This window comes from Convolutriloba macropyga, chromosome 8 (assembly GCF_964194025.1).
Source record: "Convolutriloba macropyga chromosome 8, txConMacr16.3, whole genome shotgun sequence".
Lineage (NCBI taxonomy): Eukaryota > Metazoa > Xenacoelomorpha > Acoela > Convolutidae > Convolutriloba > Convolutriloba macropyga.
Window position 1 is genome coordinate 19,712,730 of NC_134475.1, and position 18,727 is coordinate 19,731,456.

The 18,727-nt window shown below is 37.9% G+C and overlaps 1 protein-coding gene across 1 annotated transcript in view; it reads left to right on the forward strand.

Annotated features, from left to right (window-relative positions):
* The window catches only part of LOC142344560 (uncharacterized), a 65,589-nt gene that overhangs the window by 33,925 nt on the left and 12,937 nt on the right, over positions 1-18,727 (forward strand). The window contains exons 4-6 of the mRNA XM_075396322.1: positions 4,650-4,888; positions 5,338-5,521; positions 5,999-6,198. Of these exons, the coding sequence (XP_075252437.1) occupies positions 4,650-4,888; positions 5,338-5,521; positions 5,999-6,198 (623 nt within the window). The remainder of the gene's footprint in view (positions 1-4,649; positions 4,889-5,337; positions 5,522-5,998; positions 6,199-18,727) is intronic.

Genomic DNA, 18,727 nt, shown 5'->3' on the forward strand with positions numbered 1-18,727 from the left:
GTTGAAACCTTTGGTAAAATACAATATATAATTGAGCGATGCGGAATATTCTTTGCCGCTTTCTTATTCATTAAGCTACTCATCGACATAGTCTTATGCTTAATTCGAGCAATGCAAATTAACAAAATTACAGATGCATCTATTCACTTTGGTAAGGCACTCTTTGCTGCCACATTTGACTTAATGTCAGTTCCAATTTTGACTTCTATCTATCAAGCAACTAATTCTGATAATAATAACACTGATGAAAATAGGGAACGGACAATGCAAGTTCCAAAAACCGAAAATATTAATATTAGAGAACGAGTTATTCAAACTCCACCTTATGCAGAGAATATAGGCTTACAAGCTTTAAGATTTGAGAATAAAAGTGGTTACCCAAACCTACATGATGAGAATAATAAAGACGAAAATAGAAACGATCACACGTTCCTACGTCTCCAGTATAGGATTAATTCCTCTATTACCTTAATATCATCAAACTATATGATGATAATACAGACTGACTTCAAAATTACTACTGATTTACTTTGAAAGAAAATACAAAAAAAAAATAAGAAAAAGAGAATACTAGCAAAATAACTTCAAAAAATATACTCTTAGAATAGAATAAGAGTAGAGAATACTTGATATTTCAGGAACTTTATTCAATCCCTAACGAACTGATACCAGTCTTTCAGAAGGAACCTTCAAGTGGTTGGCCCGAATACAATACACAATCAACTTCTGAACATCTTCTGGAGTTAAACAACTTGACAGACTAGTACAACCCACAACTCACGTTACCCCATCTACAACTTTTCTCTCAACTATCAAGATTTCAGCAGTACAAACTCAAGCAACTAGTGCAAATTCATCAACGAAGGTTACATCATCCAAGAAGAGAACTAAAACTGCAGATACAATTGCAAAGAAACAACCACGTAAACAATTCATTAGAGAGACATTCAACCCAGCGACACCGCTAGAAGTAAATATACCCAAGACAAACAGTACGGTACCCAAAGTCTTAGCAAACACTACAACTACTCAATCGTCACGACCAAACTTTCTTAATCTTCATCATTACACAACTACCCCCCTGCAAGACCGCCTACAAAAACAACATCAAGCTGAATTACAAGCTGAAACCCCCGGTTTTAGTGGACACCCGAACTACGATACAAATTTAATCTACCAGTTGCAACCCAACATCAGTAGATTCAATCTCATTGGTTATTTGTCGAACAAAAATTCTTATCTACTAACTAATCACAACCTTCAAGGACAAACAATACAAGTCCCTTTTGATAATATTACAGCAAACCTCACTCCTCAGCTTGATACCTTCACTTATCAGGTACAGCAAAACTTTCTGACAGAAAGACAACGCTCTCAACAGCTCGAACAACGGATTACTGAGCTCCAACTGGAGATCGCAAATCTGAAGCATCAACTCCACATCCTCCGCTCATCACGTTGAGCACTCACGGAATGGAACAGATAAATTTGTGGTTGTTGATGTTCAGTACTTCCTTCATTACTTCTTCTTCCTTCTCCCGCGGTGAGGAAAATTATTCGTTAGTTTAAACGCCTAATTATTAGTCATTTCGATTACCTTACTCTCTTTGATTCCATTACTCACATCAAGTAAAGTAATCCGCATTGAAACTATCTTCAATGATTACACTTAGCGCAATTTATGGTGAACAATGAGTCCATTCCTATCTTTAGAATGCAGATTTGATTTGTTCTCGCTTCTCTAATAAAATCTATTCTTTATCTTTACCGATTTATCTTGCTTATGATATCATTCGATTGTTCCATCGAATTCCATAATTCATTTAATGTCTTACAACCTTTCAGTAGACGTTAAATATTTCAAAACATATTGTGATCTTGCTGAATTTATTCAATCGCAAGTTATTAAAACTTCGAAAACATTCTTAGTTGGAAATAAATTCTATACACCATTGTCAGTTCATTGGACATTTGAGTTACAGGAGATTATCTTATTCTTGCAAAATAACAACTCCAATGAATTTGTAGTTTTTTTTTCATAAAGTTCCTGAGTACGATTTATTTGAAATTTTAAAGCTTATTCATACAGAAGAAATTCTGAACATCAATAATCTAAACTTTCGACCGCTCACTTATTTCAATTAATATGTTCGTCTTCAATATTTTGGTGATCACGGACATATAAATATTACAACCTTTCTTTAACAGGTATGCATTCATCGCCATCCGCCATTTATAGTTTAAGTACTATTTGGATCTTCCTGTCAATTCCTTTCAAAGATTAAATGGTCTTCCATTCTCCCCATTGACACAAAAATTGAATTACTATATTATTCACAATGAACACATATTTTGAAGGAGGTGTTGATATCGAATGGTTTAAAGATTATTGTCAACTCTCTGATCATGTTGAATCCGCATGGGTTAACTTTTCTAAACAGATTATTTTTAACGATAAAGTTTTCAGAATCTCCGAATTATATTATTCTGAATTTCAATGCGAAGTTATTTTATTTCTTGAAGACTTTGAACAAAAAGAAATTGTTATTTATTTTGAACTAATGACAAAAAGCAAGATTAATTATTTCTTAAAACAAATTCATAATGATCAACTAAGTCTAAATATTAATTCCTTAAACTATAGCTACAAAGCATACTTCAATTGATTTATTCTTCTACAATACTCAAATAAAGATGAATTACGAAACGGAATTCTTTATTTGGGGAGTCATTGCGGCAACTCTAGCCTTTATGGTGTTGTGCGCATTAATTTTAATTTCCCTATTCATTTACCTCGCTTGTCATTACAGACAATTAACTTAACCAGTATATTCTTCAACTTATATTATTCTATTATTCAACGTCAGATGTACTAGCAGCACAATTTTATAGGAAAACTTCAAAAGGTCTATTATAACGACCAGCCAAAAAAATTGGATCTATTATTTTGTACAGCCCTGTATCTTAGGACATCGTCAACCCTTCTTCAAGAGAGAACTCAGAAACAAGAAGCTACGATGAACTTTAGAACTTTAACCAAGTAATCTACCTCACAAACTTTAAATGCTTAATTATTATAAAATTAAGCTAAATAATTTATTCGATTATGTAAAATTTGATGTTTTGATTTAATACCTATGGACCGGGATGGGATGTACTGAAGTGTGCTACACTCAGTAACACTATTTGATAATCTTAGTGCTATTTTGAGAACTTACGTTATAGTGCGTGAAGCACAAACTTGATTTGGACAAAGTCCATTTTAATGTGTGAACAAATTACTAAGTAGTTTTGAATAAGCTACTATTTTAAGATCACTAACTAAAACTGAGAATACTATGACGTGATATTATCACGCCACACAGATAACACCAAGTTAACCTTGGTAACTCTGTCGACACTGTTATCTTTATCCAATAGGATACTAGATAACCACGTGTCCGCAAGTATAAAAGGAGCTTGCACGCTCAACTACCAACACAATTTGGTCCCTGATAACTTCTGAATTAAAATCAAACTCCCGTATTGCCCCCTTGCTCAATCTCAGCTTACTTGAGATATTTTTCTAACTTAGAATATTTTGTGACTTGTTCTTAACTAAGAACTCTCTAAGTCATAAAATATTAACTTAGCACAAATTTGGAAATCAGGTAAGTTCAGTTTAACTTCTCTAAGTTATAATTTAACATCTCTTAAACTCTATCTAAGTTACAAGTTAACTTAGAATAATTCAACCTGTACTATCTAGTGCTATTTCAGTCTTAACAACTTTAATTATTCTATCCCTTCATGCTCGGTTCATATTTGATGCTGTTTAACATAACTTATTAATTCATATTTGCATTTAACTTTCTTTAATACTTAACTATATAGCAAGAGTAGAACTAGGGGTTGAACTCTCAAGTTATACATGTGGTCCCGCGATTAACCCCGTCGTTTAAGTATCTAATGTACGGACCAGCAGTATAGTTCCCTAACGGTTTTTTAGCTATATCAACGTACCTGTAAATAATCATGAATACGATTTTGGCCAACCAAATGTCTGTTAACATTGGCATCTGTTTACATAAAATTTATAAGCAAAAGAGAAACAGACTAATTATTATTCATCAAAAAATAAGCAAGAGCAAAATCGTAGACTAACGAACACTCAAAAAGATTTTGTATTGAATTAACACTGACAAATTTCCAACTTGTATAGGTACGCGCGTTTTCTGAAAATAACGGAAAATTAAACAGAAATTTACATTGCCATCACTTGAGCTTTCGTGAGCTACATACATCGTGCGAGCTAAATTTGAGTCATAAAGCGAATGATGTACTGCTTTTTATTATGAAATAATCAGTCGGATTAAGTCAAAACCCCGTTTGTTGCTATTTTCTATAAAAATATAATTTAACTGTCCGGTACAAACTGCGGTCTCGGCTATCATTTCCAAAAATATGGCGTTATTTTTGCCACAAAATGTGCTATTGACTTTGATAAAGATTTATGGATCATGTCACCCTTTTTCACTGAAGCATATGTCTGAAGAGAAAACCCGAACTCAACAGAAGAAATAAAATTGCTCTTTCGAGGCTTTAAGGCATTGCACGCCCTGTTAAACAAAAACAAAAGTAATGATTAACCAATCACTGCTTATTCTCAGTCACGTGACGCGGCAGCACTGGAAACATGTTCACGCCGAGCTCAAAGTCCTGGACAAACACGACCTCCTTCGCAAAGGGGGAGAGGCCGAATACTTCAACGAATTCCTCAAACAGGAGAACCTACTCAATGAGAAGAACGGGTCAAGTAAAATGGTCACACTGCAGCTACCAGATATCAACTCTGGTCTTAGTCGGTCAATGGACAATATAAACACAACGGGACTAGCACAAGACGCAGGCAAGTGAAAAATTCAATTGTTAAAATTTAGAGCCGTTGTGCAATCGAGTTGTCATGTCCGTCGGTTACCTACTTTATGCTAATTCGGAAAAGTACAGTCAGCGATCATGCAACTTGCATCCAAATGCTGAGCAAGCAGCAACTTAATCGCTCTCAGATTCAACTTCAGGAGTCGATTAAGCACAACTAAAAAAGCAGCCTGATAGATTTCTACTGAATGGGAATCATGCCGCAAAGTAAATCTGAGGAATTAATTAAACACACTTTTTGGCGCCGTTACTGCCCAAGTGAAAAGCAACCTATTCTGAGGTCCTAGCACTGATGTCCTAAACTCGAATGTGTTAATAAATCGCCATAAACAGGCATTTCAAATACGAAAAACTTATGTTACATGTAACTTATTTCTCGTGAGAGTTGAGTTCATTATTTCAAATTTGTGGCTACTACAGGTGCTCCTAACTTTGCAACAAAGAACGAGCTGCTACTGAACAGCTCCTTCGACTCAGCTCAACCTCGCTCCCGAATAGGCAGTCCCATACCTCCCATGAGATCAGTACACCTACGCAGGGGCAGATCTCCGAGCATGAATGAAAAACTACTCATCGACAATTATGTCAAGAACGCGTCTGACAGGTGAGACCAGTTGCAACTGTTTCGAATCATACCTAATAAAAAAAAACCAACACTAAAATATATGTATATTTGAAATTCAGATAAAAAAGGCGAACTTGACTATAGATTTGGACTATGGTATCACCTATAACGTTTCTTTTTAGTAATAAAACTGGACAGCGTCCAAATTGCCTCTTTCGCATAAAAAATGCCAAAATAAGTTCATTTACTGAAAAGAATGACAAGTACCAGTAATTGTCACACGATTGAATGTCAAGGGGGAGGAAGAAAAAAACCTGACACGACTTCAACAGAAAGCGGATATCTGCTTTTGTACCAAAAAATATCTCATTCCTCAAGCTCACAGTGTTCAATGAAATTAACCGTGTAATCTCAAAACTTAATCGCCAAGAAAGACATTTACAATTTAAGCCGTTTCCAATGGTTTAAGGAGAATACTTTTTAATCAGTTTAACAATTGTCAATTTATCTTTACAGCGAAGATGCAAACCTATCAACAGCGAACCTTCGTGCATCAATAGACAAGAAAGAGCAGCCCAGTTACCCGAATAAGAAGCTGGATCATCTAGGTCGAAAGCAACGCTCATCAAGCATTAATGTGGGTTCCACGGAGCCTATAGGAATGAAAGTGCCACCTCCGGGTTACAGCGACGTCACTGTTGTCGACGATATCACAGGTATTTAGGACATTATAAAAGGTATCATTGGTCGATTCGACAAAGATTCGCCTAGTTACAAAATTCTACCTAGCTAAGACTGTAAAATTAAGTCTGCTGAAAACATAGACATGAAAACCTAATCCAAAAAATAGGTAAAGTGAACAGCAGGTGCGACAATTGTCATACATTAACTTAAATGCCGGATAGTAGCTGCAGGATAAAAGGATAGTAGCTGCGATACGTTTATGAACTCGCAATTAAAAAAAGGCAAGAATCCCAAAATCTATAACGGCTGAAACCAGATACAATCCAACTTTTCATTGAAAGACCTAGGGTCGATATTTCAGTCAGACAATTTTACACGACTATTTTGTTTTTTCACACTTTTGCAAATATCGATTTTTAGGTTAAGAACAGGGGGTTTTTCTGCTTTTCAAATTTTCCACCATTTTTTATGGTTGAATGACCTATTAAACGTTGCAGCTGCACAAACCATATCAGTTAAGCAAATAGTTTGTTTTTAGACTGTACTAGTTGTTTTCAAAAGTACTTCAATTTTTCAAGAGCATTTTATGAAGCAAACAAATTTTTGTTAATTGTGCAATCAATCAGAATTTAGGTGAAAGAAGTGGTTTGGCACTCTATTACTTTAACTTTAAAGTAAACAGTTTGATAAAATTTTTAATCAAACAAGTCTTACCTCATTCGATGAATTGATTTCTGTGCTTACTAAATCGTAATTGATAATGCAAGCATAGATTTGCTGTTTCATATCACCTTCAAATGTCTACTGTTTTTGAAAACGATCGTCTCGATGCTTTTTGGTAGTGGTGGGTTTTACAATTCCAACAAAATGAAGGAAGCGAAGATGAGATTGAGGGGATCTGATGACCAGCTGATAACAATTATTTTACTTTAATCAAAACTAAATTTAAAAATAAAAAGAAATTAAAAGCCAATTAGTCTAATTCTAATATTGAAAACGAACGATTTGGCAATAACCAGCATCTGAGTGTTTTCAACAAAAAGGGAAAAATATCAACAATCATTACAAAGTTTTTGAGTTCTTGGTCCACTTGCTTAAATCGAATTTCTTAAACTTTCGAAAATCATTGATTTTCAACTTTCGAAAAGTGTTGCGGCTGCTCAAGAATCTCAGCGGAACCGATAAATCACAGCCTGGTTCGCGAGTTTCACGCCAGTCTGGTTCTTCACAAGGGTTCGATTGACTAACAATCTCGTCGAAACAATTAATCGCTCGGACATATTAAAGGACTGTTACTTTAATTCAGTTGATTGAAGTTAAGAAAATCATAAGTGATAAACTATGTTCAATCTCGTGCTGAAGTTTGCGAGGCTTCAGCCGGTGTTAGCAATGTTGCCAACTTCTCGTTAAGTAAGCTCAACTAACTTAAAACTTGAAAGATCTTAAGATCTAGCAAAACCTAGCAAAAAAGACAAGTTGTTAGGGAATCAAATTTTAGTCAATCTGAGAGCCATCTGCTATGAATAACAGCTTTTAATGGTTCTAAATACAATTCAGTATCAATATGGAAACAATTCGGTTAGAGTGATTAATCAAATATTTATCAATTATAACATCAAGGCTACTGTTTCTGATTGATTAATCAAGAAAAAGATTTAGGTCATTGTTTACATAGTAAATGTCAAATTACTGTAATATTTACGTTTACTGACATAAACACGGATGGTTATTACGTGGCTTTAAATGCCTCGAACGTACGGTAGTTGACCTTTAATGATCACCTAAAATATCATAAAATAAACAACTTAAAAATTTTAACAATAAATGAAAAAATATCGAAAAATGCCAATTTTGCACCATATAAGTGCTAATAGCCACACTTGTGGGTCTGATGCAATAACGTTCATTGGGTCCATGAGTAGCTTAGAGGTAACCCTAACCATGTGCAATCACCTCTGATTGCTCAGTTTTCCCCTTCCAAAAATCGGGGGTTGTACAAAATTTCGGTCCCAACTTCTAAAAACTTTCAGTATTGACCATTTTCGAGTTTTAAGTTTCAAAAGTTATTTCTTGCTTTCTGATGGCTTTTGTAGCTGATTTGAAGTGGCGTCAACAAAATATGTCGCTAAATTTCCATTCCCGAAGTACTGAGGGACTGTTTTCCGACGCTAGCGTGATTTTTCGCTATTTGATATCAAGATTCTTTGATATCATGATAGCGTTCGAGCAGTGCACTCGCGTTCTCTCGTCCTAGCAAGAAATTATTTGCCGTGAGTGCTGTTAAATCTTCAGGGTCGTCACTCACTGCTGTCAGGGGTCTTGCGTTGAGTGTTTGCTCTACAAGACACATTGTAGTGCTAAGTACCTCGTTGGTGAGGCTTCGGTTGTCCAAGATTGCAATCATGACTTTCTTGCAACTTTGAACAAGTCTTTCCCAGATTCCACCACAGTGTGGAGCTCCAGGTGGATTGAATTTCCAAACAATCTTTTTCTGTTCTAGGTCACTCTCAATCTTAGCTTCATCCCACTCGTTCATGAACGCTTTCAGCTCATTGGCTGCAGCAACGAAGTTTGTTCCGTTGTCGCTGATGCTGGTACTTTGGTAGCCACGTCATGCAATGAATCTTGTCACTGCAGCTAGATATGACTCGGTGTCCAATGACTGTGCCACTTCGATGTGTACTGTTCTGGTTGTTAGACAAGTGAAGAGGCAGCACCATATCTTTAAAGCTCGTTGTTGGAACTTGACTAAGGGTCCGAGGTATCAACACCGGTTTGAGTGAATGGGAACACATGTCCATCAAGTCGTTCTTGGGGTAGATCCGCCATCGGTGGGTGAATCGTATTGGCAATCCTGTGTCTGCATTTGATACATCTGGACTTGATACTCCTTAATAAATTTTTTATTCCGATGATTCATTACTCTTGTTGAAGCATTCTGTGCCCTCATGTAGGTTGTCACGATGTGCATTCTCCGACAGAAGTTGTACAATTTGACGTTTTGCTGTCAAGAGTATTGGATGTTTTGCATTGTAATCAAGGTTTGAATGCTTCAGTCGAGCTGTCACTCTATTTGTTCCATCTTCCTCTACGGAGAGAAACAATTTGGCAATGTTCAATGTTTTTGAGATTTCTCTGCTGTTTGCTATCGACTTTGAAACATCCGGAAGCTTTCGTTTTGAACAAATCGAAACAGTATTTAATCTGCTTGATGGACTCCGTCTGCTTTGAGGGGTCCCTTCTGCTTCGTCTTGAACCTCATGCAGTAGGCAATGAAGTTTCTATTTCGGTTGAAGCTACTGTATCGTCTCCAGTCAACTAGTTGGTCTAATTCAGTTTCTCTGGCTACAGTACTGGTAACTTTCTCAGCTTCAGCTTCGTTCAATTGGCACCACGGCTTTGGCCACTTTTCTTCATCTGTCTGGAGCCATGCCGGCCCGTTTAAACAACCGGACTCTTTGAGGCCTTCAATGGACATCCTTCTTGTGCCAATATCCGCTGGGTATCGACGCCTTTGACATGTCTCCACTGATCCATTCAAGAGTTTTCCATTTTTTCTGCTGCCCTGTTGGCAACAGACACTTGTTGTTTCTTGTGAGCTAACTGTAATCATTGTGAGACTGTTGATGAATCGGTCCAATGATAAATTTTGTCAATTCTGACATGTTCCCTCAAAATCTGCCTCCTGAGACGAACTACGTAGACTGTGGCTTGAAAGATTTTCGAAAGTTCAAAAATCCGATTTAAACAAGCCCCATTAAAAATCCGATTAAACTGCTAAGTTGCCCCATAGCAGAGTAGAAGTTATTTGGTAACTTCACTTCCTCTTCTCGCCATAGAAGTCCAACTTCGTATCTTTCACTGGTGAATCGAGTTGTTTGCTCCAATGTTTTGATTGCTCTCTGTTCGTCTTGAGAATGACCGCTGACATCACAGTTTGAGGAGTTGGATTCCATGTCCCACCATTTACTCAACTGACTTGCTAACTTGTCCTCTGATACTGAGGTTGCTGTTGTAGCAAGAGTAGCCGCTTGCTTCGCTGGTAGAGGACCACTTAAGGCTCATCCTCTTTTCAATTTCCCTGCCAATGGTGTAGTTTTGACGTCTGACTTCTTGAATACCTGAACTTCGTTTACATTGTAGCTCTGATTTGCAAGTTTCTCAGATGTGGGTAGCGATCTTTCAACCCCTGCAGATCTACAATCTGGTCACCCAATTTCAATTTCTCGTAAACATAGAATTGCACTGTCGTCAAAGGTCGAGGCTTCTGGTGCACTGAAACCGCTATCGGCACTATTTCCGTCTTGACATCTTGTGATCCGTGGATTCCTGCTACTGACAAAGACGCTTTTCGGCCTTGCAGCTGCAGTGTAGATACAACTGACTTGTCCACGAATGAGAATGAGTATCCCGTATCTCACATTGCCAGCACGCTCAGGCTGAGGGTCCATTCATTAGTTTTATATACACTACAGGGAGTCCTCCTTGTGTGATCATTGTTGCTACTGCAGTCGTAGCAACCGAGGCACATGATGTAGCCTCCTTCTTTGAGAAGCTGTGCAAAAGTTTGTTGTGTCGTCGTCCACAGTTGGGCAAACTGCAGGTTCTACTTTTGCAATCCTTCGATCGATGGCCAGGTCTCAGGCAATTGAAACACAGTCTGAACTTCTGCACATGTTCTCGTCGTTCATTCCGCTTCACTGATTTGAATTTCTCGCAACTCCAGATTTCGTGCTCTCCATCTTTGAACGGGCATTCTGAATTCTTTGATTTGGTAGAATCATCAGCTTTGGATGCAAAAGTACTAGTTTTCGGTTTCTCACGGTTTTGAAACTTAGGGTTTGTTTGGGCTAACAAGTCTTCATGTATGAAAGCAGTTGATTCTAACCAGTGCTTGAAAACAATCAAGACTGCTGCTAGTAATCGATGGTCCTGTAGATGTCGTAGCCACTGCGCCCTAAGAAAGCTGAGGGGAAAGTTTTCTGGTGGCTGCACTCAGATCTCGTTCCGACTCCAGATCATGCTGAAATCCGAGTCGAGCTAAAACGTTAACTGTGTTTGTGACTACGTTTGCAAAACCAACAATGACATGCACAATGACATCGAAAAATTCTGCCCACTCGGACCACTCCAAAAAGTCTCCTGAGAATTCTGATAGCTTGAGATTTGGTAATCCTCTTGGGTCACCACTCGGTTGGTAAATTACTCGTGGGGTAGCTTGGCTTACTGATGTTTGGTTTTGGCTTTCATCGATCTGTTGCGAGAGTTGTGCTTGGGACTCTGGCTTCTCTGCCTGTTGTGGAACGTTGACAATCCTTGTTGCCGGAAAGTCGTCTTGGTTAACAGCGTCTGTGGTTATGTTACCCAAATTGATTTAGTGATTTCAGGTTTCTTGAGAATACTCGAATCCTGCAGTTGCGTTGTGAAAAGTCCTGTGCCCGGCTGGAACAACGGGTAGTTTTCGGGTAGGCGCTGAAACTTTTGTCACCACTGTCCTGTGTGACATTCTTAGGAGGGTCGATTACAACATTGGGAGATAGGGGTGGACTAGTGCCAGAATGTTGGACCACTGAATTCGCCCAGCATGCAGTTCGTTCTAGATTGCGTCTTGATCCAGCGTTGTCTGCCTGTGATGCAGATGCTCTTGAACTTCCTTTTGTCAGTTCATTTTCCATGCGCTTTTGTTTTTCGTCGGCTTCGGCTTTCTTATTTTCGTTCTCGAGCTTTTGCTCATGCTGTCTCAAACGTAGTTCGCCTTCTTGTTGTTGCAGTTTTAGACGTATTTCATGTTCTTGTTGTTGTAAACGTAACTCTTCTTGCCGACAACGCATTTCCTTTTCCTCACCCTGCTGCTTTAACTCCAACTGCCGCTCTCTTAGTCGTTGCTCTGCATCTTTCGTAGCTTCTAGATTTTCGAGCTCCATTTCGTCAATCTGTTGCCTTCTCGATGATCGCGAATTGGCGACACTGGCTTCTTTTCTGCTTCCATGGGTAGCAGAACGGCTGGAAGAGACCTCGACGTTCTCCTCAGCGTTTTCTATTGCTCCATTTCCTGTATCAATTACGATCTCGTTTGGGTCTTTGTCAACAGCCGATGTGGATGACACTAACGATGTTTCGTTTCCTCAACACTTGCTGTGCCCATACTATTTGATCAGGTCCTGATAGTAACTCCTATTTTTTCTGAACTCCATAAGCTCTTGGGAGTACTTTTCTGGCATTATCATTCGGGTTGATTCTGCGTAGATTTCATCTAGTTTTTCGACTAATCGTTCCACCTGATTACACAATGTCTGTTTTTTGGAGTCGCTTAAGTTTTCAGTTTTTAACTTCTCCTCCAAACCTGTTAGCTCACTCGAAATTGGGTGAGCAGCTTTCACTGTTTTGTACGCTGGAAATGTGTCTTCACATTAACCGACGAATTCTGTGCAAAACCTTTCGATGTCTCGGAGAAATGGTACTTTGTTAACTACCGATCTAAAATCTTCGCTCTTTTCTTCTAACATACGCTTTGTGTCATTGTCGAAAGCTTCTAAATACTTTGGTTTCAATAGTAACCTTTGCTGCTTTCGGTTGGCTTTTAAGTTGTCATACGTCTCGAAGAAGACTCGATATGCACTTTCGGCAGTCATTGTTTTGTGTTAGGTAGCCTTCTAGCTCGATGAGGCGTCTGGAAAAAAATTTGAGTAGGTCAAATAGCTCCTTCTCTAACGTCTTCAGTTGACCACTCGTCTTCCAATCAATTTTTTTCAGTGTCTACTGGGACATTTGCTGGCCATCGTAGAGATTTCGTTCTGGTCCACCAATTTGAACCAAAGATTCGTTGCTGATCGTGTTGTTGTCGATGTCCTAGTCGGCGGACCAAATGTTGCGGCTGCTCAAGAATCTCAGAGGAACCTATATATCACAGCCTGGTTCTCGAGTTTGACGCCGGCCTGGTTCTTCACAGGGGTTGTTAGTCAACCTGAAAATTTTAATTAGAATCGGCTAGTCATTTTCGATTGACTAACAATCTCTTCGAAACAATTAGTCGCACGTATTAAAGGACTGTAACTTTAATTTAGTTGATTGATGTAAAGAAAATCCTTAGTTTTAATCTATGTTCAATCTCGTGCTGAAGTTTGTGAGGCTTCAGCCAGTGTTATTAATGTTGCTAACTTCTCCACAACTAACTTAAAACTCGCAAGGTCTTCAGATCTAGCAAAACTTAGCAAAAAGACTTCAGTTGTTAAAGAATCAAATTTTAGTCAATCTGAGAGCCAACTGCACTGTATAACAGCTTTTAATGGTTCTAAATACAATTCAGTTTCTCTATGGAAACAATTCGGTTAAAGTATTTAATCAAACATTTATCAATTATAACATCATTGCAACTTGTTTCTGATTGGTTAATCAAGAAAATATTTAAGTGATTGTTTACATAGTAAATGTCAAATTAATGCAATATTTACTTTTATTGACATAAGCACAGATGGTTACTACGTGGCTCTAAATGCCTCAAGTGTACGGTATTCGATCTTTAATGATCACCTAAGATATCATAATATCAACAACTTAAGTTTAACATTGAATGACAAAATATCGAAAAATGCCAAATTTGCACCATAAAAGTGCTAATAGCCACACTTGTGGTTGTGATGCAATAACGTTCGTTGGGTTCATGAGTAGCTTAGAGGTAACCCTAACCATGTGAAATAACCTCTGGCTGCTCAGGTTTTCCCTTCCAAAAATCTGGGTGTGTACAAAATTTCGGTCCCAACTTCTAAAAATTTTCAGGTTGGTCCATTTTTGAGTTTGAAATTTTCCAGTTTCAAAAGTTGTTTCTTGCTGTCTGATGGCTTTTGTAGCTGATTTGAAGTGGCGCCAACAATAAATGTTGCTAAATTTCCATTCCCGAAAAACTGAGGGACTGTTTCCGACGCTAGCGTGATTTTTCGTTTTTTTTTGTATATATTGTTCGTTTAAATCTTTTCGAACAAGCCAACTCACATGTCACATTTATACTTTGTGTCAACTCCCGCCCCGGTATTCGTATCGCGTGTTTAATTTCGGTTTTTGTTGCCTCATGTGCTATGCCTCCACAGTGATCAATTGTCCAGTATTGATTCGCCAATTAAAAAGCTTTGACGAAACACAGCAGACGCTAACGTGAGTCAAATTTTTGGTGCTCTATCATCTTCAAGAAGGGAACATTACGGCAAGTATGCATTAAAAAAAGTGGGGATTTCATTTTGACTATTTTTCGACAATGGTATATCTTTTTTTTCGGTATTTGAGGCTTTTTGTTTCCCTACCCCAAGTGCTTCGAGAGTTTCGTTTGGAATATTTGCAAACCAACCTCCACGGTACTGATTTTTCAACCATTTATTTTGATTTGTTTTAAGTGCCTCGATAAAAGTTTTCCAATTACTCTTGCATCTGAAAAACCTAAAAACAAACACGAATAATGTTTAAAAAGAAGGATACGCATAAAAGTTTTCAGATACTGTTACGCAATGATTGCCCGGGCTCACAAAAGACTCTAATTTATCTCTGCCCCATTCGCTGTTCTCTTTTGATTGACGATGCGCGAACTTTGTGCTATTGATAAAGGTGCAAAATTCCAATTCGACAGAATTCAATTCGTCTGGGACAACGTATTATCAAATCAATCGCTATGAGGCAACGTATTCAGTATTGGTGAGATCGACGAAGTACAAGAACAAAGCAAAATTTAAGTTGATTCAAGTAACAAGCGACACTCAGACGGCAAAGTTTTTTCGATACACTTTTGCTGGTTCTTTGTCAAAATCAGTTCATAATCGGTCAACAATTTCCTAGAAAACTGAAAAAACCAAAAAACCACCAAAATTGGTACATATTGTGGTCATATTTACTTAAAATTAGGCAAACAAGTTTTTTCAGAGCTTTCTTCATATATATGTTCGCATTTTACTCCTATTAAAGACTCGATTGTGATTAGATGATATTCTCCCTCGGTAGGCGTCTGCCACTTAGAGCATCGGTTACGCGTCGGTACGTACTCTAAGATCCACTAGGTACATATCGCAGTAGCGTTCCACTGCGCACGAGAGTACCGTTCACGATGGTCAAAGTCATTATCAGGAAAAAGCAACGGGATACCGGTAGAATATTCTCCGAAAACAAAGTGGTTAGGCGTAACAGCATTTAGATAGTGAGTGTCAGCGCTTAACGGACGGCGTAAATAGGATTAATAAATTGTTCACACTTTGCAAATAATGAATTTTAGGTTAAGAACAGGGGGTTTTTCTTGTTTACAAAATTTCCACCATTTTTTATGCTTGAATGACAATCGTAGCAGCTGCACAAACCATATCAGTTAAGCAAATAGTTTTTTTTAGACTGCGCTAGTTGTTTTCAAAAGTACTTCAAATTTTCAAGGGCGTTTTATGAAGCAAACAAGTTTATGTTAATTGTGCAATCAATCAGAATTTGGGTGAAAGAAGTGGTTTTGCACTCTATTACTTTAACTTTAAAGTAAATGGTTTGATAAAATTTTTAATCAGACACGTCTTGTTTATTGACTTGATTTGACAATTGTCCAGTTGTCTTCTTTGACAATTGTCTAATTGTCTTGTTTAGTGACTTGACTATTGATTTCTGTGCTAACTAAATCGTAATTGATAATGCAAGCGTAGATTTGTTGTTTCATATCAACTTTAAATGTCTACTGTTTTTCAAAACGATCGTCTCCATGCTTTTCGGTAGTGTTGGGTTTTACCGTTCAAACAAAATGAAGTGAAGATGAGATTGATGCGATCTGAAGACCAGCTGATAACAATTACTTTACTTAAATTAAAACTAAACTTAAAAATTAGAAGAAATTAAAAGCCAATTAGTCTAATTCTAAATTTGAAAACGAACGATTTCGCTATAACTAACATCGTCAGGCTATCAACTTTACTCTGAGTGTTTTCAACGAAAATGGAAATATATCTACAACCATTACAAAGTTTTTGAGTTTTTGGTCCAATTGTTTAAATCGAACTCCTTGAACTTTCGAAAATCATTGATTTTAAACTTTCGAAAAATGTCGTTAAATTTTTTCCATTCCCGAAAAACTGAGGGAATGTTTTCCAACGCTAGCGTAATTTTTCGCTGTTTTGTATATATTGTTCGTTAAAATCTTTTCAAACAAGCCAACTTGCATGTCAGACATACACTTAGTGTCAACTCCCGCCCCGGTATTCGTCTCGCGTGTTTAATTTCGGTTTTTGTTGCCTCATGTGCTATGCCTCTACAGTGATCAATTGTCCAGTATTGATTCGCCAATTAAAAGTCTTTGATGAAATACAGCAGTCGTTAACGTGCTACCCGACTGCTGAGTCAAATTTTTGGTGCTCTGTCATCTTCAAGAAGGGAACATTACGTCAAGTATGAACAACATAGTTTGATTCACATCCACTATAAGAAACTAGATAAGCCACTTGAGATTTCAAATTTTTATCGAAACTCGACTTAAGCCGAGTCAAGTAAGTTTTCAATTTCCTAGTCGTAAAAATATTACACCGAGATATCTTTGTGGTTTATCTTTCAATAGCACGCCTAAATTGCATTTGTATTGCATGAAAGAAGTTTCATTTCGACTATTTTTCGCCAATGATGCATCTTTTTTTTCGATATTTGAGGCTTTTTGTTTTCCTACCCCAAGTGCTTCGAGAGTTTCGTTTGCAATATTTGCAAACCAACCTTCACGGTACTGATTTTTCAACCATTTATTTTGATTTGTTTTAAGTGCCTCGATAAAAGTTTTCCAATTACTCTTGCATCTGAAAAACCTAAAAACAAACACGAATAATGTTTAAAAAGAAGAATACGCATAAAAGGTTTCAGATACTGTTACGCAATGATTGCCCGGGCTCACAAAAGACTCTAATTTATCTCTGCCCCATTCACTATTCTCTTTCGTTTGACGATGCGCGAAATTTGTGCTATTGATAAAGGTGGAAAACACCAATTGGACAGATTAAATTCGTGTGGAATAACGTATTATCAAATCAGTTGCCATAAAGCAACGTATTCAGTATTGTTGAGATCGACGAAGTTCAAGAACAAAGCAAAATTTAAGCTGAACGTCCCAGTAACAAGCGACAATTCGACGGCACAGTTTTTTTGATACACTTTTACTGGTTCTTCGTCTAATGTCAATGACGTCGAAATCAGTTCATAATCGGTCAACAATTGTCTAGATAACCGGAAAAAAATAAACCAAAAACCACCAAAATTAGTACATATTGTGGTCATATTTACATAAAATTAATTCAAACGAGCTTTTCAGAGCTTTCTTCATATATATGAACGCATTTTACTCCTATTAAAAACTCGATTGTGATTAGATGACATTCTCCCTCGCTTGTTTAGTTAACGTGGTGCTCGGCAGGCGTCTGCCACGTAGAGCTTCGGTTACGCGTCGGTACGTACTCTATGATCCAATGGGTACATATCGCAGTACCTTTCCACTGCGCACGAGAGTACCGTTTACGATGGTCAAATTCATAATTAGGAAAAAGCAACGGGATACCGGTAGAAAATAATCCTAAAATAAATGGCATAGACGTAACAGCATTCAGATCGTGAGGATAAGCGCTAAACGGACAGCGTAATTAAGATTATTAAATCGAACTAAGATAATGCTTTACAAGACAAAGGTGACTGTGCAACACCTCATTCGTGGGGCGACTTGTGCAAAGAATACTATACAACACGCGCAAGAAACTTCGTACCAAACTCTCGGATTGAACCATGATGTGGTGCGCGGGGCTTGAAGCCAAACTTTATTCCTTTGAGAGAGCCTCAGCTTCAATGAAGCTGATGTTCAGACAAAATTATGACAGGCATACCCTTACTTGGCAAAAACTGCTCAACTCCCATCACAGGAAAACTGATGAAAGAAGGTCCCTTCTTTTAGTTTCAAGGGACTCAGTAGGGTCAGTAATGCTAGCGTCGAGAATGCGGCAGACAAACTTGAGGTCGTTAAGAAATTCAGAACTTCGACCCAAGTGCTTAGTTGCCAAAATTTAGCAGACATTCCATGCATGCCAGCGTCAGCTGAATTAACCTTAGTTTTGACTTGGTTCCATTGGTCAACAATGGTCTGCTCCAAAACTTCGCAAAAGCGATTTGCCACGAGAATTGGTTGCTTTTCGCTAGAGTATCGACTGTAGGGCAGTAGTGCTGTCGGTCCATGTTGTCCTTTAGCACGGCAGATGTCAGTTAAGAGCAGTCGATAACCGACAGTAAACGATACGACAATAACAATGTGGTCAAAGACCTACGAAACGCGACTTAGGACGACGCGCCGCGTGATTGAGTTGGGCGCAGCTTCTACGCCTAGCCAAAGCTCAGGTGCCATTAGTTTCGTCCCACTTTAGGACATGCACGTGCGATGAATCTTCCTGGAATGAAGCATTAACAATTGGCTCAGTAGATTGAGATGATCCATCAATTCGACAAGCCAGATTTGGAAAATGGCTTAAAAACTTAGTAAGCTTGAACTCACCGAGATGGTTAAGATGTACCAATTCATTCGATCTGTTGATG